Below are 25,831 nucleotides of genomic sequence, written 5' to 3' on the forward strand. Positions count from 1 at the left end.
GGTACTCGGATTGTTACCCTGGCAACGATGCAGTGACGTTGACTAGTCCACGTCAGGGTCGCCATGGCGGGTTCTCTCCTCACAGCCCTCCACCAGCAGTTTTCTGCGTTGACAGCCGAGATCTCGACACGGATTGGCCGATTACCGCATCTCCCTACCGGTAGCTCGCTCCGTACCGGGGTCACTGCGGGACTCGAAATCCTCGCTGCGGCCTTCGCTTGATAATGTATACCGGACTCGGATAGGACTTTCCGCGGGAGAAAGGAGCGTCGCAACTTGGTGTTCCTTTTACAATAGAGATACTCGTGTATTTACATAGTCATGGATGTGTGTGAGAGGAATGTTTGAGGTCACGTGACTTCTCTCCGACATGAAGGACCATTTCGCATCAGTCCCTCACCTTTTAGCCCTCCCTTACCCTCTTATCTTACTCCCCCTTACCTTTTCTCTTACCCTTCCCTCACCCCTCCCCTCTTACCCTCCGCTCTTACCCTCCCCTCTTACCCTCCCCTCTTACCCTCCCCTCTTACCCTCCCCTCTTACCCTCCCCTCTTACCCTCCCCTCTTACCCTCCCCTCTTACCCTCCCCTCACCCCTCCCCTCTTACCCTCCCCTCACCCTTCCCCTCTTACCCTCCCCTCTTACCCTCCCCTCACCCCTCCCCTCACCCCTCCCCTCACCCCTCCCCTCACCCCTCCCCTCACCCCTCCCCTCACCCCTCCCTCTTACCCTCCCCTCACCCCTCTTACCCTCCCCTCTTACCCTCCCCTCACCCCTCCCCTCTTACCCTCCCCTCACCCCTCCCCTCTTACCCTCCCCTCTTACCCTCCCCTCACCCCTCCCCTCTTACCCTCCCCTCACCCCTCCCCTCACCCCTCCCCTCACCCCTCCCCTCACCCCTCCCCTCACCCCTCCCCTCTTACCCTCCCCTCACCCCTCCCCTCTTACCCTCCCTCACCCCTCCCCTCACCCCTCCCTCACCCCTCCCCTCACCCCTCCCCTCACCCCTCCCCTCACCCCTCCCCTCACCCCTCCCCTCTTACCCTCCCCTCTTACCCTCCCCTCACCCCTCCCCTCTTACCCTCCTCTTACCCTCCCTCACCCCTCCCCTCTTACCCTCCCCTCACCCCTCCCCTCACCCCTCCCCTCACCCCTCCCCTCACCCCTCCCCTCTTACCCTCCCCTCACCCCTCCCCTCTTACCCTCCCCTCACCCCTCCCCTCTTACCCTCCCCTCACCCCTCCCCTCTTACCCTCCCCTCTTACCCTCCCCTCACCCCTCCCCTCTTACCCTCCCCTCTTACCCTCCCCTCTTACCCTCCCCTCTTACCCTCCCCTCTTACCCTCCCCTCTTACCCTCCCCTCTTCCCCTCCCCTCACCCCTCCCCTCACCCCTCCCCTCCCCTCACCCCTCCCCTCACCCCTCCCCTCCCCTCACCCCTCCCCTCACCCCTCACCCCTCCCCTCACCCCTCCCCTCACCCCTCCCCTCACCCCTCCCCTCACCCCTCCCCTCTTACCCTCCCCTCTTACCCTCCCCTCTTCCCTCCCCTCTTCCCCTCCCCTCTTCCCCTCCCCTCACCCTCCCCTCTTCCCCTCCTCTTCCCCTCCCCTCACCATCGCCTCACCCATCGCCTCACCCATCGCCTCACCCATCGCCTCACCCATCGCCTCACCCATCGCCTCACCCATCGCCTCACCCCTCCCCTCTTCCCTCCCCTCTTCCCCTCTTCCCTCCCCTCTTCCCTCCCCTCTTCCCCTCCCCTCACCCCTCCCCTCTTACCCTCCCCTCTTACCCTCCCCTCTTACCCTCCCCTCTTACCCTCCCCTCACCCCTCCCCTCTTACCCTCCCCTCACCCCTCCCCTCACCCCTCCCCTCTTACCCTCCCCTCACCCCTCCCCTCTTACCCTCCCCTCACCCCTCCCCTCTTACCCTCCCCTCACCCCTCCCCTCTTACCCTCCCCTCACCCCTCCCCTCTTACCCTCCCCTCACCCCTCCCTCTTACCCTCCCCTCACCCCTCCCCTCTTACCCTCCCCTCACCCCTCCCCTCTTACCCTCCCCTCACCCCTCCCCTCTTACCCTCCCCTCACCCCTCCCCTCACCCCTCCCCTCACCCCTCCCCTCTTACCCTCCCCTCACCCCTCCCCTCTTACCCTCCCCTCACCCCTCCTCTTACCCTCCCCTCACCCCTCCCCTCTTACCCTCCCCTCACCCCTCCCCTCTTACCCTCCCCTCTTACCCTCCCCTCTTACCCTCCCTCACCCCTCCCCTCACCCCTCCCCTCTTACCCTCCCCTCACCCCTCCCCTCTTACCCTCCCCTCACCCCTCCCCTCTTACCCTCCCCTCTTACCCTCCCCTCTTACCCTCCCCTCTTACCCTCCCCTCTTACCCTCCCCTCTTACCCTCCCCTCTTACCCTCCCCTCTTACCCTCCCCTCTTACCCTCCCCTCTTACCCTCCCCTCTTACCCCTCCCCTCTTACCCCTCCCCTCTTACCCCTCCCCTCTTACCCCTCCCCTCTTACCCCTCCCCTCTTACTCCTCCCCTCACCTCTTACTCCTCCCTCCTCACCTCTTACCCCTCCCTCCTCACCTCTTACCCCTCCCTCCTCACCTCTTACCCCTCACCCCTCCTAAACTCCCACGCTCTCTTCAATCCCACTCCTCCGTCCAGGTCTTTAAAACAGCTGTTCACCACCATCCCTTATCTTCCCCCATTCAAAACCTCGATCTTTTCTACCCTCACTAATCCACCCCAAACCCTCCTCCTTCAAATTCCCTGCTTTCCTTCCTGAAAGTCCCCGTAGTGTCCATCTTGTTTACCCCATGTACCCCACCCTATCCCTCTCCCTTCCACAGATCTCATGTTTCTGTTCCCCACTGTTTGTTTTTTCCTTCCCTTTCCCGCCCCTCTTGTCTCCTGCTCTCCTTGTTCTATGTTCTGTGTTTGCTCTCATACGAGCCTCAACATTGCATACAAAAATAATAACAATTATTTCCTGCAGGTGTTTCTCTATCTCGCCGATGATTGGCTGCTTGATGTTTTCAATGTTCTCCATATGATTGGCGGTTTTAAGTTGTTATTCTTTTTCATGAATCATGTTTTATGCTCCACCTTCTATTAAGTTTGTAGAATGAATAATAATTATACTAATTAGCAATGAGGTGCAGTTCCCTAATTCTCAGGAAGAATCCCATTGGAATGAGGGCTCGGGTGCATGGGTGGACGATCTGTACGGTCGAACATGGCCATCTGACGTTGTTTTAAAACATTTAAACTGCTCATGGCACCTCAGCCCAGACGAGGGTGGAAGCTTGTTGATGAAACTGCAATCCCATTTCATTCAAATAACTCCTCCCTCTCTCTCCCCCTGTCTCCCTCTCTCTCCCCCTGTCTCCCTCTCTCTCCCCCTGTCTCCCTCTCTCTCCCCCTGTCTCCCTCTCTCTCCCCCTGTCTCCCTCTCTCTCCCCCTGTCTCCCTCTCTCTCCCCTGTCTCCCTCTCTCTCCCCCTGTCTCCCTCTCTCTCCCCCTGTCTCCCTCTCTCTCCCCCTGTCTCCCTCTCTCTCCCCCTGTCTCCCTCTCTCTCCCCCTGTCTCCCTCTCTCTCCCCCTGTCTCCCTCTCTCTCCCCTGTCTCCCTCTCTCTCCCCCTGTCTCCCTCTCTCTCCCCTGTCTCCCTCTCTCTCCCCCTGTCTCCCTCTCTCTCCCCCTGTCTCCCTCTGTCTCCCCCTGTCTCCCTCTCTCTCCCCCTGTCTCCCTCTCTCTCCCCCTGTCTCCCTCTCTCTCCCCCTGTCTCCCTCTCTGTCCCCCTGTCTCCCTCTCTCTCCCCCTGTCTCCCTCTCTCTCCCCCTGTCTCCCTCTCTCTCCCCCTGTCTCCCTCTCTCTCCCCCTGTCTCCCTCTCTCTCCCCCTGTCTCCCTCTCTCTCCCCCTGTCTCCCACTCTCTCCCCTGTCTCCACTCTCTCCCCTGTCTCCACTCTCTCCCCTGTCTCCTCTCTCTCCCCTGTCTCCACTCTCTCCCCTGTCTCCACTCTCTCCCCTGTCTCCACTCTCTCCCGCTCTCTCCCTCTCTCTCCCCCTGTCTCCCTCTCTCTCCCCCTGTCTCCCTCTCTCTCCCCCTGTCTCCCTCTCTCTCCCCCTGTCTCCCTCTCTCTCCCCCTGTCTCCCTCATTTGTTCCTCCTTGTATCAGGAGACAAGGCTGTGGCTGTGTCGGCGATAGAAAGGCAATTAGAAGAATCGGCAGAGCTGGTGAGGGGAGCTTTTAAGTGTTTTAAAATGAAAAGATAAATTTGTACATGACAGGTGTTCCATCAAATTCATTTCATGTGTGCAGAATATTTGAGCAGGTGGCTTTGGCAACTGTTTTTTTTTTTTTTTCACGAGTATCAAAGAAACACATGACACCGTCATCATCCTGAATGTTTTCAGTCCACTACAGGACAAAGGTCTCTCTCTCTCAACTAAGGTCCGGCGAAATATCGATATACCGGTATGTTTTTTTTTTTCATAACGATGTACCTACCGGTTTTGGAATTTTGAATATACCGGTATACCGAAAAAAAAATGGTATGAAAAACAAATAATTGGAATATCACCAACAAGTCGAAGAAAGGTGTTTACAATCTTTAAATACCGTACATGATTTCAATAGCTTTGATGCACTCGACTACACCTGCAACAGTGAAACAGATGACATCAAGATGTACCATGAAGCAGGTACAGTAGATTTTAACTTTTAACCCTCAGCACCGGAGCACTACAAGCAATCACTTTTTTTCTTTGCCCTTGTGGCTGTATTTAAAGCAATTGCAAGTTGGTTATTTATATGAATAAAGTGTGCTTTAGAAAGCCTGTGCTGATTACCGACATGACGATCCATGATAGTGATACCAGTACAGTAGTGATACCGGTTTGACAGTCAGACCGGTATGGCAATCTGAGATAGTGATACCGGTACGATAGCCATCCCAGGACGATAGCCATACCAGTAAGCAATCCATGATAGTCATACCTGTACGATGATCCGCGATAGTCATTCCGATATTGTGATCCGTGAGAGTCATACCTGTACAACAGTCACACCTGACCTTACCTGAGCTGCAATAGCGATACCGGCTTGAGACGATTACCAATACTGAGCTCGCTTTAAAACAAAATATGTTTGTGTGTCCATGTCCATCCGTCCTCCCTAACTCCAAACCATAAAACCGAGCAGCCTGAAACTTTGCATGCATACTAAGGGAACTTCAAAGGCGTGCATGAGTAAGAATTGTGTGCTTGGGTTAATTAAAACACCCCTTTTGTAGATGATTAACGGCCTTATTTAAAATTATATCCTTCATCAGGCGCATCCTCAGACACCTTGTTCTCCATTGATGGGGTCTTGATTCACCATTTTTTTTTTTTGGCCTGCTCAACAATGCCTTTGATTTGGAACAGGCTGCATTGATTTCTTAATGATCAAGTCTTCTTTTTAAAAAAAAAATCACTTTCCTCACTTGTATTATCGAATGCCTCATCCACATACCTACAAATTGCTGGCTACGTTACAATGCTTATAAATGCCCGGAGACGCCAGCATTCATTTCTGCTCATGCCATAACCTTTAGAATCTGTTAAACTAAGCCAAATTACAACATTTAAGCTCCAGAATTGAACTAAGCAGCAGTTCCGACTACTAAAGGAACAAAAATGTGTTTGTTTGTCCAATTCGGACGTAATTTGATATTTCCAGCGTCTCCGTTTGCTGTTTTACATGACGGATCAGCGATTGCTGATTGCTTGCCAATGCCAGCCGTTCCTTATCGACTGTTTCATTGGAGTGTTTCCTTGAGTGCTTAAGCCACTTGGTGAGCACTCCACAGTATTTACACTGTCACTGAATGGTATGTGTCGATTGACTTGAACAAAGTTCAGGGGCCACTCGCCTGTGTTGGCCCCGCAGTGTTCTGTGTTGCATCAGGCAGTGGTTGGCTCGCTCAAAATGTGCAATTTTATTTTACACTACGTTTCCCCTTTTGTACGAACTCCTTGCATGAGACGACCCATCACTTCGGCATAAATAAAGGCATAAAAAAAAAACGTTAAACGGTTAGTTTTTTTATCCCCCGCTGCGTGGCGGAAGGGGGATATTGTTGTCACCAAAGTCATCCGGCTGTCCGTCCAGGCGTCAACATTTATAGCTGTGAGTGCGATAACTCATAAACTGTTCGCCATATCGATTTGAAATTTGGGTCACACATGTACCACCTGAAAAGGAAGAACCCTATTGATATTGGGCGTGGCCGGATCCAAGATGGCCGACTGGGGCGGCCATCTTCAAAAAAATGTTTTTTGTAATAAATGGAAAACCGCTTATCTGATTTCAATTATTTTTGGTTACTACGTTCCTCACCCCTGGGGAACTTTTTCGAGATGATGACCAAATGGTGTCTTGTTTCCAATTCACCTCCCTCATTATCTGGAATATGTATGACCTTTTTGATTCAATGGCAGGGGATTCCCCATCTCTGATGGTATATTTATAATTTTCTTCAATCGTTTCGTTGAAGTAATTGGTTAAGCCATTTGGTGTGCGCTCTTCGAGCTTCGATGGCAGGACCGTGGTTCGATAACGGAGGTAGGAAAGCAAAATAAATTGGATGATTGCAATGTGGAAAAAATCTTTTCGGCTGTTACAAAGTAATGAATCGCCACGTCACGGCAGGATAGCCAAGAGGTACACACACACACTCACTCTAAACTGTCGAGCCTGGGTTTGAATCTCGACCCAGCTATAAACTGTCATCCCGGTGTTTCACAGGCAGGGGGAATCATCACGGTGTGTGTGCCGTCTCTTAAATGGATGTTAAACTTGGTGTCGTATCTGCCAGAATCCCCCCACTCTCTTCTCCCCCCCATCCCTTTCTCTCCCCCCAATCCCTTCCCCCCCAATCCCTTTCTCTCCCTCCCCAATCCCTTCCCCCCAATCCCTTTCTCTCCCCCCAATCCCTTTCTCTCCCCCCCCAATCCCTTTCTCTCCCCCCCAATCCCTTTCTCTCCCCCCAATCCCTTTCTCTCCCCCCCAATCCCTTTCTCTCCCCCCCCCAATCCCATTCTCTCCCCCCCAATCCCTTTCTCTCCCCCCAATCCCTTTCTCTCCCCCCAATCCCTTTCTCTCCCACCCCAATCCCTTTCTCTCCCCCCAATCCCTTTCTCTCCCCCCCTAATCCCTTTCTCTCCCCCCCAATCCCTTTCTCTCCCCCTTCCAATCCATTTCTCCCCCCCCCATCTCTCTCTCTCTCACTCTCACTCTCACTCTCACTCTCACTCTCACTCTCACTCTCACTCTCACTCTCACTCTCACTCTCACTCTCACTCTCTCTCTCTCTCTCTATCTCTCTCTGTCTCTCTCTCTCTCTCTCTCTCTCTCTCTCTCTCTCTCTCTCTCTCTCTCTCTCTCTCTCTCTCTCTCTCTCTCTCTCTCTCTCTCTCTCTCTCTCTCTCTCTCTCTCTCTCTCTCTCTCTCTCTCTCTCTCTCTCTCTCTCTCTCTCTCTCTCTCTCTCTCTCTCTCTCTCTCTCTCTCTCTCTCTCTCTCTCTCTCTCTCTCTCTCTCTCTCTCTCTCTCTCTCTCTCTCTCTCTCTCTCTCTCTCTCTCTCTCTCTCTCTCTCTCCCCCTCTCTCTCTCCCCCCTCTCTCTCTCCCCCTCTCTCTCTCTCTCTCTCCCCTCTCACACGCCTCTCCCTCTCACACGCCTCTCCCTCTCACACGCCCCTCCCTCTCACACGCCCCTCCCTCTCACACGCCCCTCCCTCTCACACGCCCCTCCCTCTCACACCCCCCTCCCTCTCACCCGCCCCTCCCTCTCACACGCCCCTCCCTCTCACACGCCCCTCCCTCTCACACGCCCCTCCCTCTCTCTCTCTCTCTCTCTCTCTCTCACCTCTCTCTCACCTCTCTCTCTCTCTCACCTCTCTCTCTCTCACTGCACTGACTGGGCAATATATGCTTGATAAAAATTATCGGACAGTCTTTACCCTTACCTGACCCGCTTTTGTGATAATGTCCCATATACACACACATACCCAGCAGGGAAACAACTGAATAGTTTATAATTCAACTGTAGAAAATTCCGGTATGAGCCCACAGGTATGTTGATATCGGAGAAAATTGATACCGACGAAGCCTGCTCTCAACTTGTGTCAGGGGTATTGCCATACTCGTCTAAGTGTTGGTTTGGTGACGGTCATGGTAGGGAATTGTAACTTGTTGAAGGTGCCGGTGATAATTCTCCTATTCTTTGTGAAAGATGCTGTGGCACCTTTAACTAACGTCCACCAACTTGTGCTGGCAGATGAGACACCCAGAGTTTCGTGTCCTTCCAAGGTATGGTGCACAAGGTGATGCCTCACCCTCCGTGTGAAGCACCAGGATGGTAGGTTATAGCTCGGTCTGGATTTGAACCTCAGATAGATGCCTCAAAGGCGAGTGTGCATACGTCCAAGCTCTCCTACCAGTCCATCACATGTAATGATGGGCAAGTTGAACTTTCCATACCTACAGGATTTTGGTGACATTAGAAACATTATTTTGAGGTATTTAAAGGATCGTACAATTTGCAAGTCCAACGGGGTGGTGCACAGGTAGCAAGCACACTTACCTTTGAGCTGTCTAGTCTTTATTGGATTCCCGGCCCGATTATAACCCGTTGGATCTGTGTTTCATGGGCAGGTTGTTGCATCAGCAAGTGTGCTTTCCCTCGGATGGACAATAAGCAAGGAGTCCCATCTGCTCGTATTATTCAGTGGACATTAATGACCCCACGGTGTGTTTTGTGAAGAGTGAGCACGTTATCTCCGACACCCTGAATCCTCTTTCGTCAAAAATTTTCCTGTCAAAAATCCTCTTGCGTCAAATGTCAGGCACAAGAAGGTGGGAATAATGGAGGTTGGTGAAGTAGTAATAGAAATAGAAGAAAGTAAGTAATCTTTATTATCCCCACACTGTAACGAAACTGGGAGGGTGATGGGGGGAGGGGGGTTGTGGGGAAAGAGGGGGGTGATATTGTAATCTGCTCCGTCTGTCCATTACGCCGTCTCCTCCTACATTGTTGTGCATCAATTCACAAAACTTGGTCGTTATTATCACCGCATGGAAAGGAGGTGCAAGAGCAGTATTATATTTGGCCCTGCCCCTTGGGCCCTATGGCAGAGTCCGACGGTCAAGTAACAGAGAATGCAAGTACGGGCACATTTTAAAACATTTTAAACGAAACTTTGTAAATGCAATCAACATTGGGGGAACGCATGGAATATACGATTTTTTTTTTTTTTGATTTGAGCCCCAGTTCATGCCCCAGGGGATGGGGACTTAGGGTCACAGGGATCAAAAGAGAAGATTTTTTTTAAATTCAGAATTTGATATTGGGTCATTCCTTGTGGAACCGTTTTCCATCTTTCAACTTTGCTTTAGGCGGGAAGCGTGGGGAATTGCGATGGCGCGCCGTCGAGCTCGCTCCAAATTGTGTTTTTCGTTGTGCTCCAGACGATCAACAACCGAGCCGCCATCATGGCTTTTACATTGCTCGGGTTTTGTTTTGAGCTTAGAGAGAGAGAGAGATAGAGATAGAGATAGAGATAGAGATAGAGATAGAGATATATAAATAAATAAATAACGAACTTACCAGACTTCTAATGACAGCTGCTCGTGCAGTTTGCAAATGGAGGAATTCCCATGCTTCCACACAAGTTTTACCATGGTAGTTTATTTTTAAACTATTTTTTACTATTAAACTAGTAAACAAATGGGGGTATCTTTTGGCTGGTTACAGCATGAGCGCCAAGGCCACTCCACACATAATTGGGCTATCAGGTCATCGAGGATAACGGCAAAGTGTTTCTACACTAAATGTCTCTTGACATGAAGACTCTACACTAATGTTGTGAGATAATTGAGCATCCTCATGAGAAATGAGCGAGTTGAAGAGCAAGTATGTTCTATTGTGTGTGAACTGTAAGGTGGTTTTAGGTGATATAATGGTGACACAAAAGGAGATGACGTTGTTTGTACTTCATTCCTCAACGTTATACGTGAAGGCTCGGCTCGAGGTAAAGACGCTTCCGCCATTTCGCACCTTTGTGACCACAGAAACACACGGCTTGGAAATGTTTGAACAATTTCAGAGCGTGATGGCATTTCCTTCAGGCATCCTGGCCGAGACGTCGACCGCACTTTTCATTGTGGGCTGGACGGGAAGCTTTGAATGGCCTTGTCTAAGAGGTGTCGACACATCCTGGGAGGCTTCTTTTTGGCGTCGTCGGAAGTGGTATAAATGGGCCTGTTCACCCCCCTCCCTCCTCATGTGTACGTAATAAATAGATTGCTCTAAATGCACCATCAACCTGATGAACGCGATCACGTCAGTTGTTTTGTCCATTGCAGACTGTACAACCTTCAGACAAATCTGAAAGTGATTTCTACACACACCATCATGTCATGTAGGTTTGCTCTGCTGGTTTAGGCAGTTGGCTTTGTGCCGTCATTATCCGTCGTGGTTTTTGCATGTTGTGCTCGTGTGTAAAATCGTGTCCCATGTATCGTATTCGTATTTGCATAAACGTATAATGATGATCGATCCAAGTTTCATCATCAATGGGCATTCTTCCTTGGAAACGACCACCTCGTACCCCTTCCTTTGGGCTGTTGTCATATTATTTGCATGTGACGTACGCATTTAATTTTGTATACATGATCGAGGCTCGTGGAAGAGCTTGAGCAGAATGAAAGGGGACAAAATGGAAAGGGGGGAAACGTCAACAGCAGAGTAGAAGTGAGATCAAGAGAGTGGAAAGACACATGGTGGTGAAAAAGCTGCACACAAACTGAATGAAACACAGCAAGAAGAGGAAGGGGAAAGCGGGAATGAAACAGAAAAAAAAGAAACCAACCGACCACTGACGAAGGAAAAGAGGTGAGGGAGAAGGGGTGAAAAATCACAATAACCTGGGAAGAGGGAGTGCTTTGGAATGGGGTAATTTAGGGTGGAAGAGGTCATGAGTGTGGATGGGGGATGAACAGTTGTCTTGAACCCCTGGAGGGAAGAATGGGACCGAACAGACTCGGGAAGTTGGTTCCACAGGTGAGAGAAAAGAGAAACGTATGAGTGGAGGTGAGCAGTGAACCTGGATTTTGAGAGTTTAACAAGAAGAGGGATACTGGCAGACAATGTGCACCATGCAGAAACCCTCGAGGGACAGAGCTAAAGCCGCTGTCACACCTTGACGATTTAGCCAGCGTATGCCGATTTATGAAAAATTTGTCTAAAACGCTAGCACACGTCGAATACGTTATGGGTACGTTTTGTATACGTTAAGACCAGGCTGAAAAACACTGCCATAAGTCGTGGTACGCTGGCTTTAAACGTTGTACTTTTGGGTTGTCCTCAAATTTTTGCACGCTTGAAATTTTATGACGTATGCCGGCATATGACTGACACGTTCCGCTACGCTGGCCATAAGTTGTAGGCACGTTATGCGATCGTTGACACACGTCGACACACGTTACTTGTAAGTTACTCATAAGTCGAAACGCGTCGAGGTAATGTTTAGCCTACCCGAAACTTATTTCTAACTTATGAGTAACGTTTTGTAAGCACGCTACACGAACGTTCTTCACACTTCGCAACACGTTACTTGAAAAATATGTAGATGTATTTGACGTCTTCAGGATGACAACAGAACTTGATGAACGCGTTTCTAACTTACAGATACCGTATAATGGCGTGTTGGCAGCGATTCGGTGAATTGATATATAAAAAGGGGCTTCGCAGGAGGAACACGTCGTTTTTTTAGACTTCGTGGTGAGTACATGTCCATGTCATTCCGAGAGATGGAGGATACGGCAAGGCTGAGACAACAATACCTACCTGTCCTCAAACATCAACATGACCTTATCGAGTTGACGCTGCACCAGTTGCGTGCCAATAGAGCCGGGAGAAGAAGACGTGAACGGATGAGAAGGAACTGGGTCAGACCATGGATCGGGAGGCGACGCCATTACGGCATATATGACCAGCTCATGGTGGAACTCCGGAACGAGGACCATGCATCCTTCATCAACTTCCTGTGAATGCCCCCAGCGATGTTCGACGAGCTGCTAGCCAGAGTGGGTCCAAGGATAACCAAGCATTATTATTAAATCATTTCAATAGTCCAGTGGAAGCGATTTAACTCGTTCAATGGAAACAATTTCAATTGCCGAGCACCAGCGTCCAAAAACAATAGGCGAGTGACAGGCATTTATTAAAAGTGAAGTTGCAGCCTATGAATAGAAAACCTCACGTAATCGTCGACGATACGCTGCCACGCTATGCATACGTTAGACTATCGTAGGGCATAGGTTGTGGACGCCTAAAACACTGCAAATCAATCGTTGGTATAACTTATGTATAAGTTATCGAAGCATTCTGTGCTCATTACTAGTACATTATGCATTTGTCCAAGTCGTTTTGAATACTTTTAAAGCTGAAACAAAAAAATAGTTCATCGTGGGAATGAGAAAAAAAAACATTAGCCGAAAAAAACATCGAACAATGGTGCAAAGTAGTCTCCTATTCATGGACGCAACGAGGATCCATCATCACCCACACCCTCCCCATCACGCTCACCTATGACGACTGACATGGACACACTACTACTACCACTACTACTGCTGACACGCTCACCTACTACTACTACTACTACTACTACTACTACTACTACTACTACTACTACTACTACTACTACTACTACTACTACTACTACTGATACTACTGACATTGACATCTACTCAACATGGAGTCTGGAACACTAATGGGTTCCTCTTGTGAAGCCCATTTGTATATACCATTTCCCCTAAACAATGCCAATACGCCATTATACGGTAGATGTAAGTTAGAAACACGTTCAGTAAGTTCTGTGGTCGTCCGGAAGACGTCAATCAAATTTGTCTACATATGACAATGTGCGTTTGAGATACGTTACACATAGGTTCAAAGCACGCTACTCATAGGTTCAAAGCACGTTACTCATAGGTTAAAAATTAAGTTTCGGTTGTGCTAAACATTACCTCGACGTGTTTCGACTTATGAGTAACTTACAAGTAACGTGCGTCCGACGTGTGTCAACGATCGCGGAGCGTTCAGAGAACTTATGCCAGCGTATGCGGAACTTGTGAGTCATACGTCGAGTATGTCGTAAAATTTTCAGCATGCTTGAAATTTCACGACGTACTAGACGTACCACGGAATATGACAGCGTACTTCCTCGTTTTTCATCGTGCTCCTAACGTATACACAACTTACCCATACCGTATTCGACGTGTGCCAGCGTTTTACACACATTTTTCATAGGTCGCCATACGCTGGGTAAATCGTCAAGGTGTGACTGCGATGTTGACACTTCCAATTTTCAGGCGGTTATGATTTAAATCGGCATGCGGCAGCCTTTTAACAGGCTACGCCACGAGTTCGTCGGCGATACGTGCAGCGTGCTATTGCCTAAGTTAAACTATCGTTGGGCATAGGTTGTGAACGCCGACAACAGGCTAAGCATTCGTTGGTATAAGTTATCTATAACACAACGAAACGTTCTGTGCCCGTTACTAATATGTTATGCATATGACCAACACGTTATGAATACGACCAAAACTGGAAAAAACCTCAAAACTTCAGCGTACGCCAACGTTTTACATACATTTTTATACGTTACCATTGCTGGCTAAAACGTCAAGGTGTGACAGCGCCTTAAGAGATTGCAGAGGGTGTAAGACCAAAAAGGAAGGTGGTAGAATACAGAGATCACCAACCTGTTTTCATTGTGAGTAACGGGCCAAGACATTCAGATTCATCGTGAGAGATCCCATTGATTTTGAGGGCCTTCATTTTGACAGCATCAAGAAGGGCAAGACATGAGGCAGTGTCAGTACTCCATCGAGCTGTGAAGGCCTTGTACTTTGTCACTAGTTCAGATTCACCAAGGAAAGATCTTGCACGATGAAGGATGCCCATTCGGAGGCTGTTTTTGGAGGCCATCTTCAACTTGGAAATACGGTCTACCAAAGAAATGTCATGGCTGATGGTGAGTCCCAAACGTTTGAGTGACTTAATTTCTTAAAGTGTTTTGTTTTGGAAATAGATGGAAGGGTTTCCTGTACAGTCCTTTTGGAGAGACATGGTGAGTGTTTTGGATTTGTCGGGGTTGAGAGACTTATTGCAGGCATTGGACCAGTTCCTGATTCTATCAAGATCTGCAGAGAGCGAAGAGGCTGCTACCTGCCTCTCTTTAGGGTGAGAAATGATTCGACAGAGGATGGAAACATCAGCAAAGCAATATGCAGGATTTTACAAGGAATCAGAAAAAATAATTGATGAAGATCAGGAACAAGACTGGACCCAGAACACTGCCTTGGGGCACTCCAGCCTTGACAGGGAGGGAAGATGAGAGGATACTATGAAGAGCAACACACTGACTAAGCGAGTAAAGCAAGTCAGTGATGCCACAGCAGAATTTGGAGATAATGGGAGTGTCGGGAGTGTCGCAGGCGGCGTGTGCTTGGGGTGTCGCAGGCGGCGTGTGCTTGGGGTGTCGCAGGCGGCGTGTGCTTGGGGTGTCGCAGGCGGCGTGTGCTTGGGGTGTCGCAGGCGGCGTGTGCTTGGGGTGTCGCAGGCGGCGTGTGCTTGGGGTGTCGCAGGCGGCGTGTGCTTGGGGTGTCGCAGGCGGCGTGTGCTTGGGGTGTCGCAGGCGGCGTGTGCTTGGGGTGTCGCAGGCGGCGTGTGCTTGGGGTGTCGCAGGCGGCGTGTGCTTGGGGTGTCGCAGGCGGCGTGTGCCAGGGTGTCGCAGGCGGCGTGTGCTTGGGTGTCGCAGGCGGCGTGTGCTTGGGGTGTCGCAGGCGGCGTGTGCTTGGGGTGTCGCAGGCGGCGTGTGCTTGGGGTGTCGCAGGCGGCGTGTGCTTGGGGTGTCGCAGGCGGCGTGTGCTTGGGGTGTCGCAGGCGGCGTGTGCTTGGGGTGTCGCAGGCGGCGTGTGCTTGGGGTGTCGCAGGCGGCGTGTGCTTGGGGTGTCGCAGGCGGCGTGTGCTTGGGGTGTCGCAGGCGGCGTGTGCTTGGGGTGTCGCCGGCGGCGTGTGTGCAGGGTGTCGCAGGCGGCGTGTGCTTGGGGTGTCGCAGGCGGCGTGTGGTGTCGCAGGCGGCGTGTCGCAGGCGGCGTGTCGCAGGCCTGTGGGTGTCGCAGGCGGCGTGTGCTTGGGGTGTCGCAGGCGGCGTGTGCTTGGGGTGTCGCAGGCGGCGTGTGCTTGGGGTGTCGCAGGCGGCGTGTGCTTGGGGTGTCGCAGGCGGCGTGTGCTTGGGGTGTCGCAGGCGGCGTGTGCTTGGGGTGTCGCAGGCGGCGTGTGCTTGGGGTGTCGCAGGCGGCGTGTGCTTGGGGTGTCGCAGGCGGCGTGTGCTTGGGGTGTCGCAGGCGGCGTGTGCTTGGGGTGTGGCAGGCGGCGGGTGCTTGGGGTGTGGCAGGGGGCGGGTGCTTGGGGTGTCGCAGGCGGCGTGTGCTTGGGGTGTCGCAGGCGGCGTGTGCTTGGGGTGTCGCAGGCGGCGTGTGCTTGGGGTGTCGCAGGCGGCGTGTGCTTGGGGTGTCGCAGGCGGCGTGTGCTTGGGGTGTCGCAGGCGGCGTGTGCTTGGGGTGTCGCAGGCGGCGGGTGCTTGGGGTGTCGCAGGCGGCGGGTGCTTGGGGTGTCGCAGGCGGCGGGTGCTTGGGGTGTCGCAGGCGGCGGGTGCTTGGGGTGTCGCAGGTGAGCATGTAATTGACATCAAGTAAGAGTTTATCATTTGTGTTTAGGTGGAACAGATGGAGCTTGAGGAGAGGGAAAGGAGCAGAGATGGTGGGATCCTTACGAAGAAGAGCAAAGCTTGCAAAAAAGAAATGGACATTCTACAAAAGGAATTGGTAACACACGAGTCCGTTTTCTCATCTTGTGTTATTTTTCATAAATACACACATTCACCACCATGAGGTTGTATATTGTTATTTTTACTTTCTTCCTTGTTTTCCCCTCATTATGAAGTGTGCCATTTCCTCTGCTGCTCCCTTTGTCGTGCATTCTCATTTTGCTAATTGTTGTTTCCACAGCGAACCCTGCTTTTACCAAGTTATTGTCCCACAAGTCGTTCTCTTGATTGCACCCATTCCTGCCGTTCGTGACGTGTTGATAAGAAAAGAATTGCATGGCCAGCTTGCACTCTGTGTAATTAAATTTGTACAAATCAATAGGATGCAATTCCATTGAGTGCAAGTTGTATTTAATCTCCGCACTGTTATTACATTTCCTCCTTTCGAGTCTGGAGACCCGCTTTCCTTCGCAAAGCGTAACTAATTGTTTTTAACCCCGTTCTATTCGGATTCACTCGTGATTAGTGCGCAGTGTGCCTGGGCCTTATGACAATCGTTCTGTCATGTAAGAACGTGTTTAGGAACATGCCAATAGTGTAATGAGCCATTTGACTGTCTGTGGGTTTGTTTATTTTCCGAAGCGTTTTGTACCGCTGCTGATTTTTGAATCGTGTCCCTGGATGGCTGAGCGCGGTTGGAGCTGAAGGAGCTCAGGGTGTAAGATGATGGGGTGTTTGTTTAACGCTACCACAAAGACCAATTTTGATCAAAAATTGACTTGAATATCGCTGTTGTTGTTGTTATTGTTCTTGTTATTATTTCCTTACACATTCTTTTTTATTTTGTTTTGCCATCCCAGCGGCAGGCTCGTGTCGCATATAGCGACGATGTTCTATCAAGAACTGCGCTACTGGGGGATGAAACGGATGATCCGGTGAGCAAGAGAGTACCAGAGAATCTTATTCCCCACACACAAACTGGGGTTATTTTTAGTGGGTCTGTCCATCTGTTCGTCGCGCTGTCTCCTAATCGGTTGTGCAAAATTACACCAAACTCGGTAATTATGAATCACCACGTAACACGAAGGTGCAAGAGCGATATCGTTTTTAGCTTCACCCCTCTGGGGCTGGGTTAAAAGGTTCAAATACCAGGAAATGCGATTCTGGGAACATTTTGAATGTTTTAATGAAACTTTGTGCGTGCAATCAACATTGTGGGATGCATGAAACATGAAACGATTGGTTTCTTTTTTTGTTTGGTTTATTTTTTGACCCCCCCCAGTTCATGCCCCAGGAAGTGGGGACTTGGGGGTCACAGTGTGTCAAAACGGGGAAAAAAATTTAACTCAAAATTTTAGATTGGGTTATTCCTGGCATGCTTGGTGTTGGTTTAATGGTTAGGGTGACGGGCTTGGAATCCGAGGATCATGCGTTGAAATCCCGCTGAGCTGTTGAATTAATACCAGGTGGGGTTAACTTGGCCTGTTATCCTTCCGACGTCGACAAAATGAGTGCCAGCATGCTGGTATGCTGTGGTGGAGTGACGACCTGTCCAGGATTGTGCCCAATAGCCAAGGAGACTGCTTAGGCAGAACCAATGCTCTGCACAGAGTATGGTCCTAATCTCCTCTCCTCCTGGTGGAACTTTTTGCCATCTTTCAACTTTGTTGGTGGAAGTGTGGGGCTTTGCGACGGCTCGTCATCGACTTCGCTCTAGTTTTGTTTGGCGTCGAAGCAAAGAACGGCAAACGTATTTGAGGCTTTATGCATGAGTTTCGTGCTTTTTATTATCTTGCCAAAACAAAGTTTTTGCAAGATATGTTAGTCAGCTAGTATGTTTTTTTTTTTTTGTTTGTTTGTTTGTTTGTTTGTCTGTAATCACGTATAAAAAATTCTGCAAAGCACAGTTATCATCGGAAATTTTTGTAACTTCGCATATCAGAGGCCTATAGAGGTCCCTTTCAGTGCACAAAATTTTGAAGGTCAAGGTCAAAGGTCAAGGTCACTTTGGCGCAAATCAGGGGAGTCGACGAAACCCTTATTTTTTGAGTAATTTTGATCGGATCGTCTTCAAACTTCATGAGAATGTAGTTCATGATCTGGCGCTCAGCTGATTAATTTTTGGTGGCGATTGGCCTTGACCTTCATATGTTTTTTTTTGTTGTTGTTGTTATTTTTTTTTTTTGGTCTGTAATCACGTATAAATCACTCTGCAAAGCACAGTTGTCATTGGAAATGTTTGTAACTTCGCATATCAGAGGCCTATAGAGGTCCTTTCAGCACATAAAATTTTGAAGGTCAAGGTCAAAGGTCAAGGTCACTTTGTCGCAAATCAGAGGAGTCGACGAAACCCTTATTTTTTGAGTAATTTTGATCGGATCGTCTTCAAACTTCATGGGAATATAGCTCATGGTCTGGCGCTCAGCTGATTAATTTTTGGTGGCGATTGGCCTTGACCTTCATGGTTAGCGCCTCAGGTCAAACATATTTGACCCCACGGTCAAATTTTCAAGTTTTAGGAACCATATCGTGTAGTACCTCAAATTGAACACCTCGATGAGTGCTTTCTAGATATGTCAAGCTTGAGACATTATGATGTCATTTGGTGACGTTATGAGGCAAAAGCATATTTTTCTTGGTTACTCTGTAGAACGATTCTCATCGGAATCTCTCGTAGGCAGATATTCCTCAAGGAGTCGCTCCTGGTGGATAGCAGCTCTGTTCACCTCAGTGTGACCTTTAAAGAAGTCACACATGGTCACCTTTTGGCAAGATATAGGTCACCCTGCGGGTGACATTGCTTTATTTATTTATTTATTTATTTTTTGCCCTCGTTTGTGTGTCATTGTACAAAGCTTTGCGTGCACTTGCGCACTCGACTTGCTCTCACTTTGTATACCGCCCTCCACCCCTTACTCTCGCAGCGTGCGGTTCTCCTTTCTGCGACCGACAGGCTGGAGAACAGTTCGAGAGACTTGGAGAGAGGATTCTGCATGACCACGGAGACGGGTAGTGTATAAGATGATGATTTGTTCTTTGATTGAAGAGTTGTAAATGTAAATTTAAATGCCAGTCATTCATGATTAGCTACGGTCGGTGTATGTTTGGATGACAGTCAGCATAGCATTTGCAGTGCGGATTCTGCCTTGAAGACTCGTCGTCAATTAAAGAAAAGGACCATTTAATTAAAAACGTGACCTTTTCGTATGTAATAAGTAAATAATCCCCACACTCTACTTCATGCTCCTCCATATTTTGCCAACATGAAATCTCATTCCTCTGGCCTGGTTGTTCATCTGTGAACACTGATTGGTGGCACATGATATGTTTACGCTGATCAATAATTTCCTGTTACCTGGCTTCCTTGTTAAACACATCAATTTCCTCGTGAACGTGTATATGGCACAGCTGTGCATCTGCTGAGATTTTGGGGGCGGGGGGGTGGAATTGCATTTAGATGGTTGTTAGTGATTGATTTGTGGAGTAAAAGGCACATCCAGCTTGTGCGGAACTGATTTGTTGAATCTTGTTTCCAAATGAAGAACACATTTCCCATCAACATACCCCCCCTCCACTTTTTCCCCCCCACTTCCTTGCTTTCTTTACCCTTCTGTCTTTTTTCAGAGGCCATGGGTAGAGACATCCTTGGAAACCTTTCAAGAGACAGAGAAACGATGCAGCGAGCGAGAGAGAGGGTAAGAGAGTCATGGTGCATCATGTGATTTGCTTGACTCATTTCTCTGATGATGAGGCAACACTTGGCTTTGGGCAGTTACCTTTCCTGTGGAGGTTACCGATCCACTGTAGGTGGAAACCACTTAACCCAGATACGCTTGTACAAGCTGATTCTGGAATAGTGGCAGGATAACTTGGTTAGTAGTGAACTCGCGATAGAAATTTAGAGTTTGGGTTCATTCGATAGCAGATTGGGTCCAAGGTAAACTTAAAAACACCACTGTTGGTGGTGTAATATCTGCAGGGGGTGCTGTATCTCAGAGAAAGCTATCCTTCATTTGTGGCCTTGAAGCTGGTTTCCCTGTTTGCATTTAGGTTTGTAATGTTCAAGATCCTCTGGTGCCTTTTTAAAAGTGTGGGCCTTTTTTTCGCTGATACTGACCAATGTCCTTGCTTGGAGCTGGTTGTATATTTTGTAAATACCTTCATTTTCGGTAACTGTTCGGGTATGGAATATGGCATAGGCATGTTGGACCAAATAACCATTCCTTGTGCCTCAGCTTCGTTGTATTGTAAGGCTGGGACTGTCTTCATCATTCCTGAAAAATCAAGGCAGCAAGGACTTGTTTGAGGGGGGGGGGGCTTATCTTTGTAACAAACTAAGTTATTTGAATATGTTTTCAATGTGATACATTTCAAATGATTCCTTCTTCCTCCTTAGCTGAGGGAAACGGATGCCGGTTTAGGACAGGGCTCTCGGATTCTCACGTCCATGATGCGAAGGTAAACCAGGTACAGATCCTTTCCTTTTGTCTCGCTGCCTGTGTCTCCCCTTTAATTTTTTTTAATTGTATGCATAGTCGGGGCTCGTGCCTGAGCTATAACTGTAACACTGCACGGATCAGGGCAAAAGTAACAGTAGAGAGAAGGGGGAAACACCAACAGCAGATTTGAAGGCCAATATAGAGGGAGACTAATAAATAATGTGTGTGGAGGAATGAGGGACAGGAGAGGATGTGTGGGGTGGACAAGATGAACACAGAAGGAAACTCTCAGAAGGGAAAACTGGAAATTTAGAAGGAAGAGGGATTGGGGACTTTCTGAGATGGTGGTGAACAGCTGTATTGAAGACCTGCAGGGAAGAATGAGATTGAAGAGAATGAGGAAGTTCGTTCTGCAGTTGGGGAAAAAAAGAGAAAAAGAATGAGTGTAGGTGAGCATTGATCCTGGATTTAGGTACAGTAGTTTTACCAGAAGGGGGTTGATGGTGGACCATGTGAACCCTGCAGAAACCTTGGGGGAGACAAAGCAGAGGGTGCAACAAGACCAGAGAGGAGGCGGTTGAAGACAGAGAGACAATAGAAGACGGAAAGACTGTTTTCAACAGCGAAGTGATAGGCCCGTAGACTCAGCTTCATTGCAGGAGATTCCAATTAACTTGAAGGCCTTGGTTTCCACAGTGTCGAGCTGAGGAAGATGTGAGGCAAGGACGCCAGCCCAGAGGGGGGAGCAGTACTCCATCAAGCTGGGGGTGAAAGCCTTGTAGTTGGACAGGAGTTCAGGTGTGCCAAGGAAGGACATTTTATGACGGAGGATGCCCAGTCAGGTTTGCCAGACCGTCCTTTTGGAGAGAGATCGTGAGTGTGAGATATGTCAGGATGGAAAGACAAATTCTGAGTGTTTGACCAGCTTGTGATTTTTATCAAGGTCTGAAGAGAGGGAATAGGCTGCTGCCTGCTGATCTGAAGGATGAGTGATGTCACGGTAGAGAGTGGAGTCATCAAAAATGGATAAGGGGATTTTCCAGTCAGAGAGATTATTTATGAAGATCAGGAATAGGACTGGGCCCAGAACACTGACGTGGGTCACTCCAGCCTTGATGGGGCGAGGAGATTAAAGGATTCCGTTGAGTGCCCCACATTGGTTACGAGAGTGGAGGAAATTAGAAACCATGTGTGGAGTTGGCCTTGGGTGTCATCGTGAGAGAGTTTGGAGAGCAAGGCAGGATACCAGATTGTATAGAAAGGTCGATTATATGTCCAGAGAGACTGCCCTGATCCCATGTCTGACATTGAGAGCCTCAATCCATTGTTGGGTGAGTAGATGCAGTATGTTAATGGTGGAGTGACCTGCTGTGAATCCAAATCTGTGATCTGAGATGAGGTTGCTGGAGAAAAGGAAGGATTACATATCGACTGAGATGATGGATTCCGTGACCTTACTGCTGATAGGTCTGTAGTAAAGGGGATCAGATTTTGCATCATTACCAAGTAAGAGTAACCAACTCTTTGGCAAAGGACATCTTCATGACATTAAAATACACAAAGCTTGTGACAGTTATTCAGTATTCATGTGGGAGCTGGATGTATGAGGTAGAACTTCCCTGAGGAAGACACCGTATCTGGTCTCTTGATTAGGTGCTTCTGAACACCGATGGGAAGATCATATCTGGTGTGTGTGTGTGTGTGTGTGTGTGTGTGTGTGTGTGTGTGTGTGTGTGTGTGTGTGTGTGTGTGTGTGTGTGTGTGTGTGTGTGTGTGTGTGTGTGTGTGTGTGTATACACTGCCACCACTCGCTTGTACTAATAGGAGATGGATGGTAGGAATTCGACACCTCCCATTCACAGATATTTCCGAGAGTCCAATTTGCATTCAGGAACAGAACAACAATGGTTATGCAATGGAAATTGCCACTCTTTCCTCTATATGCTGAAAATTATGTTGAGGCGATTTTACTTGCGCATGTCTCCCTAGCAACAGTAGGTTCAAAGTGCCCGTACCAGCGGAAGTAAGTCACTGAATACTATGACATAAAGCGCATGCACGGAAGACCTCGTTGACATCCATGCGTCTTTTCGAAAGTTGCAAATGGAGGAGGAAAAAACCTTCCATTTTTTTGTTGTTATTGTTGCTTTTTAACGTGTGAATGCAATAGGGAAGCATTGTCCTGATTTACGAGCAATGACAGTCACGTGTTCGCAAAATCGTTCAGAGGGTATTGTAAGTTTTTGTTTTTGTGCCATGTAGTAGAGGATGGTGCAGTAAGCGATGTACAATGCTTGTTTCTGTTTCAGAGCCATGCAGAACAAGGTTATTCTGATCGGCATCGGTCTGCTCGCCATCGTCGTGATCTCTCTCATTGTTTATTTCTCCCTTCGTTAGGGCGGCGGTTTGGCAGGTTATTCCAGGAACAGTATTCTGTATAAATAGGATGAGTAACTACGAATGGATGACCTGTAATGATAAAAATAATAACACGGGGTGAAGGCATGAGCAAAAGGATAAAATATTTGGTGTATCATCATTCTTCTATCATGTTATTTTTTTTTGTCCTTCCTGTAACTTGTTGACCATACACATATAATATGATGAAAAAAAGAGAAGAGAGGAGGGATGTAAAGTGAGAAATGGAGAGGGAAGGGTGTGCGAATATATGGGTCATGTGGTACAGTGATATCAGGCTGGGATTGTCGAGGATTCTAACCACGTTTATGCGTACACAATATGGAGATTTAAACGGCTTGCCCTCTTCATCCGCCCCATTCCATTACCAAGAATCCATATGTGCCCAGCATTTTTCACTTTGAAAGCCAAGGTGGTTGTAAGCACGTTGTGTCGAACGAACTTCATGTTTACCTGTAAACGTTTCATGGTGGTGCAAGCACGAGCAACCTGTACAGGGGAACACGTCGAGCCAAAAGATGTCCTTTGTATATGTGTTGATGTTTTGAGGATATAATTATTTTATCTCTGAGTTTGAGCATTTTTTTCTTTGTTTTTTAAACCCTCATGCTAAACATTCTTTGAATCATGGACTCGTCTACGTTCATCTTGATTCAACAAAATCCACTTCTTTGGTCTGCGTAATATGTAGATGGCCCCGGATTGTAAGTGTTTTCTCAAGCTTGTTTCCCCCGTTTGTTCTGCATAACGTGATTAAAATGCACAAACGATTTACCAGCTTGGCTGACAGGGCCTTCCTTGCTCTGCCCGAATCGTCGATAATGCTGGCAGCTCTTCAAAAGAGGTGTATTGATGCGATGAGTGTTTATTTGGCTGGTCTTCATTGCTCACCTGCTGTTTCACCTTCCTTGTCATCCCTGTGCATTACCTTTTTCTTTTTGTGTTTACCTCGTTTTCTCGATTTGTACAAATTCCTTTCATCGTTCACGAAAGGTAGGCGAGCTATCACCGGCACCCTGAACAAATTACAAATTCCTGCCCAAACCAGCAGAGGGCACCGCATCAGCAGCGCAGCCTCGCCTTCCAGCAATGATGCTGCCCTGCAACCTTGTGTGCTGCATCCGAACGAAGAAGTTTGGCTTGGGGTTGAACGAAGACCGGAGTGAGAGGTTGAAAGGCTCTGCTGATAGACAGGAAACAGTTGCACATGCGAAATATGCACAAACAAGTTGATGAAAGGAAGTAAACTGTACTGTCGGTGGGTTATGGGCGATGGGGTGACAGACATGATGATGAGTCATCAAACTGAGGCTGGAGAGAAAGTGTGAACAGATGGACACAGGAAGTGAAGAAAATCCAGTCAAAGAAGTGGAGGTGCGATCAGAGTTGGGTTCACGTCCAAATTGATTTCCTTTTGCGGACAAACCTTTCGAGGTTCACGTCCAAATAAACATGGATTTTGCCTTTCGACTTGGATGTGCAATTGAATGCGATCGATAAATACATGTGCCATTGGCACTTGAATCATTTCCAAACTGTTTTCTTTTGACGGAATGTGGTTGATCGGTTGTAAAATGCATTTGAGTAATCTATCGAATACATCTGGCAAGTGTTACTGGTTAACCACCGACACAAGTGCAATTAATGAAGACTTTGCCTGCAAACGTGTCTGGTCGAGATACTCCAGTACGGCGAGCAAATTGTGGCTTCCTCCGTGTTCAGTAAAATTGTCAGTATCGTTACTGACAATGCTTCAACCATGGTCGTGGCTTTTGGCCTTTCAGTATTCCAGCCACAAGGCCAAGCTATTCAGCACTTCCTTGATGGCGACCTGGATGACGAGCACATGGCGGAAGATGGCGACAGTTTGTCAGATGACTGCTCTGTGGATGTCCGTCTCAACCCGAGCATCGTTTTGCACCTTCACTTGAATCTGAAGGATGGACTCCAGTAAATCGGCACAGACCGCCAACCTCCTGGTGAAAGTCTCATCCAAAGCAGATCACATGCAGAAGTCGGCAACAGCCACCTACCTTCTGGAAGACCAGCCCAAGGCTTGACTCCTGAGATACAACTACCCTAACTGCCAGCCGTGTTCTCCAGGATTTCATCGGAATCATGATCACCTATGAGGAAGTTACATACAGGATGCAGGATGACAAAGGTGTCACAGCTCGTTTGGTCATCCCTTCTATCTGCAGGTTTAAGAGACAACACCTCAGTTCCCCATCAGAGTGCAACAAGAATCTTGTGATTGCCCTCATGAGTTCCTTTAAAAGTGCCCATCAGTGGATGACGACAGGACCACTGATCAGAGAGCAACTGTTATGGATCCACACCTGAAGATTCACCATTGCAAAAGTGATCAATCATCAAGACTCGAGGAGGACCTCTTCACCCCTCGTCAGCACCTTCACCGAAGATTCACAGCGTCGTATTTGCATTTGAATTTGCAACTTGTGAAGTCTCGGTGCATTCGTAAGATGTACAGGTAGTTGCATTTGAATGCACTCGAACACAGCTCTGCCCACGGTATCTACGGACGTATGCACGTAAAATGATGGACCTTTTTGGGGGGGGGGGATTTGTCGAATCTGTCTTAAAGAAGTGAACTTGAACTCCAAGTGAATGTGAATTGTGTGTTGGTGTAAGTTTAATGTTCACAGCGTTCATTTTGTGTCGCTTGTCAGAACAAAGGCTGTTCATTGTGTGTTAACCACATGATTCAAGTTGTTCTGTGATGTGAATTTTAATTTTGATTATTACAAGGTGTCTTTGGTAACTTTTTGGGTGTGTTTGCTGCCATTGTTGAACTTCATTGAGATAGTCTTGAATAAACTTGTTTTGCTACGTGCCTTTTCCAGGTTTTTTTATACCTGTGTAAATAAGTTTATTATTAATTACCTCCTCCACCAAAGGTGGACAGGTGGTTGGTTGTGTGATTCATCCCTGGTTGTAACTTGCCAAAAAAAAAAACATTCTTGACAAGTACGTTGATCGCTTTTGTTTGTTTGTCTGTCTGCTCATATCATTTTTAATCACCTGCAGGTCACAATTTTAAACCGATCTTCACAAAACTTCGC

At 48.4% G+C, this 25,831-nt stretch overlaps 1 protein-coding gene across 3 annotated transcripts; it reads left to right on the forward strand.

Annotated features, from left to right (window-relative positions):
- Positions 1-25,600, forward strand: VTI1A (vesicle transport through interaction with t-SNAREs 1A). 3 transcript variants are annotated; one of them, XM_085857850.1, is made up of 8 exons: positions 1-160; positions 4,190-4,248; positions 15,842-15,949; positions 16,752-16,826; positions 18,816-18,900; positions 19,516-19,586; positions 20,288-20,358; positions 22,640-25,600. In XM_085857850.1, exons 1-7 carry the CDS (start codon positions 64-66, stop codon positions 20,351-20,353), a joined length of 561 nt encoding a protein of 186 aa, XP_085713976.1. In that variant the 5' UTR covers positions 1-63; the 3' UTR covers positions 20,354-20,358; positions 22,640-25,600. The 3 variants fall into 3 exon arrangements, with proteins under 3 accessions (XP_085713976.1, XP_085713975.1, XP_085713977.1); XM_085857849.1 differs by having other exon boundaries at positions 20,288-20,349; XM_085857851.1 differs by lacking the exons at positions 1-160; positions 4,190-4,248 and adding an exon at positions 10,184-10,304 and having other exon boundaries at positions 20,288-20,349.
- Positions 25,601-25,831: the final 231 nt, after the last annotated feature.

The sequence above is a fragment of the Eptatretus burgeri genome, chromosome 15, assembly GCF_056783735.1.
Source record: "Eptatretus burgeri isolate ZD-2024b chromosome 15, Ebu_testis_v1, whole genome shotgun sequence".
In the NCBI taxonomy this organism is placed as follows: domain Eukaryota; kingdom Metazoa; phylum Chordata; class Myxini; order Myxiniformes; family Myxinidae; genus Eptatretus; species Eptatretus burgeri.